Raw genomic sequence first — 1629 nt, 5'->3', positions numbered from 1 at the left:
CATTACATAGAGACCTTCAGCGCAGTTTATTTCCAGATGCTATGGTAGGTAAAAGCCGACGTCTGCTGTCCTTGCCACCGCCCCCTCCATCACCACTAGCCCTGATGTTGAGGCGACCACCTCTGGCTCCTACTTGGAAATCCTCTTCTCCCGCTTGCACTCCCTCCTCTACTGCTAATATAAGTCGTCTACTTTCCTCTGCCTTTACCTCCTTCTCTGTTTCCGCCTCCCCTACTGACTCTTCCTCTGATTATTCCTCTAATCCATATCCACTGTTGTAACTACCAACAAAACAATCATCTTCCTGTTTTTTAAAGTCCATCACCTTTCTTTGGACGACTCCTTCCGGTCGCACTCTATCACAATCAACACTCCCATCCACGAAGTCCGTCGGCAACAGTGGTATCTCCACTAATGTTACACCAGCTATCAACCACATATGCTGCGACAGAGTAGATGGATGTAAATGTGAATGTGGATGTGCAGGCGGATAAGGAGGAGGAGGAGGAGGACATGAGAGTCGGTGTGATGATTGCAGAGCCAGAGGAACAGGTTCACACATTCTCTTGCCAAAAATTTCCTCATGAGTGACTCCCTTTGATCAAACACGCAAATGGTCTCATGACTGAGTAAGTGTTACTGTGCCAGGCTCTAGTATTTTCAGCCGGAGGGTAATCTGACCAAGCCGCAATGTCGAGAGCAATTTAATGATGCTGACGACATTGAGTTGGCAAATGAGGAATCAGAATGTGACCTGTCTGATTATCTGGCTGAGAGTTGGTGGTCGAATATGGATGAGCAGAGGAAGAGGTGGCAGTTATCACCACCCTCCCAGTTGTGCTACACATCTATTAGCATTACATTTTCACCTTAACAACAGTGCCACCGCTGTTGTCACGCCAATTATCAACCGCTTATGCTGCAACGGAGGAGGTAGATGTGAATGTGAATGCCGATGTGTAGGCAAACAAGGGGGATGTGGATATGAATATCGGAGTGATGATAGCAAAGCTGGAGGAGCAGAGCCGCACATTCTCATGTTCAAAACTCCCTGGTAAATGACTCCCTTTGAGCAACCATGTGAATGTTCTCTCGGCTGAGAAAGTGTTCCTGTGCAAAGCTCTGGTATTTTCATCTCTACACGTAGAAACAAGCCAGCCAGTCAGTCAGTCATTCCGTCGGTCTGTCAGTCGGTAAGCTAGCTGACCAGTTAGAGGAAGAGAGGAAAAATGAGTCAATGATAGAGTAAAAGAGAATAGATGGCAGGATTCAAAAATGAATACCTAAATAAACGTCTGGAATGAAGGAGTTGTTGATGTTACGCCTACTGTTGCTACTATGAGGTGTAGCTAGTCAACGCTTGCAGAATGGGCGTGTGGATAGATAGATGAGTGAGGGAATGGAGGATGTGAAGAGAGTAGACACAGTTGTGTAGAGACGTAGATCATGCGGTGGGTGGGTGGGTGATGCGGAAAAGGAAACCAGTGCTTGTCTTGACACTTCAGCTTAAGCTTCATTTACTGCACATCTCTTCTCCTAGCCGCTAATCCACAACCCTCGACTCTCCCACCTCTTTCAGTAAGTTTGCACTCTTCCCTTTTGCTTTTCCACTGTTCTAATGCTTTTCTT

At 46.6% G+C, this 1629-nt stretch overlaps 1 protein-coding gene across 1 annotated transcript; it reads right to left on the bottom strand. All coding sequences in view use genetic code 11, as the record gives it.

Annotated features, from left to right (window-relative positions):
- Positions 1–250: 250 nt before the first annotated feature.
- EGR_10991 (hypothetical protein) lies at positions 251–562 on the bottom strand (the record flags this gene model as incomplete). Its single annotated transcript, XM_024500240.1, has 1 exon — positions 251–562. One exon carries the CDS (start codon positions 560–562, stop codon positions 251–253), a length of 312 nt encoding a protein of 103 aa, XP_024345342.1.
- Between the last annotated feature and the right edge of the window lie 1067 nt (positions 563–1629).

Source organism: Echinococcus granulosus (genome assembly GCF_000524195.1).
Source record: "Echinococcus granulosus chromosome Unknown EG_S00322, whole genome shotgun sequence".
Taxonomy (NCBI): Eukaryota; Metazoa; Platyhelminthes; class Cestoda; order Cyclophyllidea; family Taeniidae; genus Echinococcus; species Echinococcus granulosus.
The sequence above is the reverse complement of the archived record's forward strand: the minus strand, read 5'-3'. Positions and strand labels throughout refer to the sequence as shown.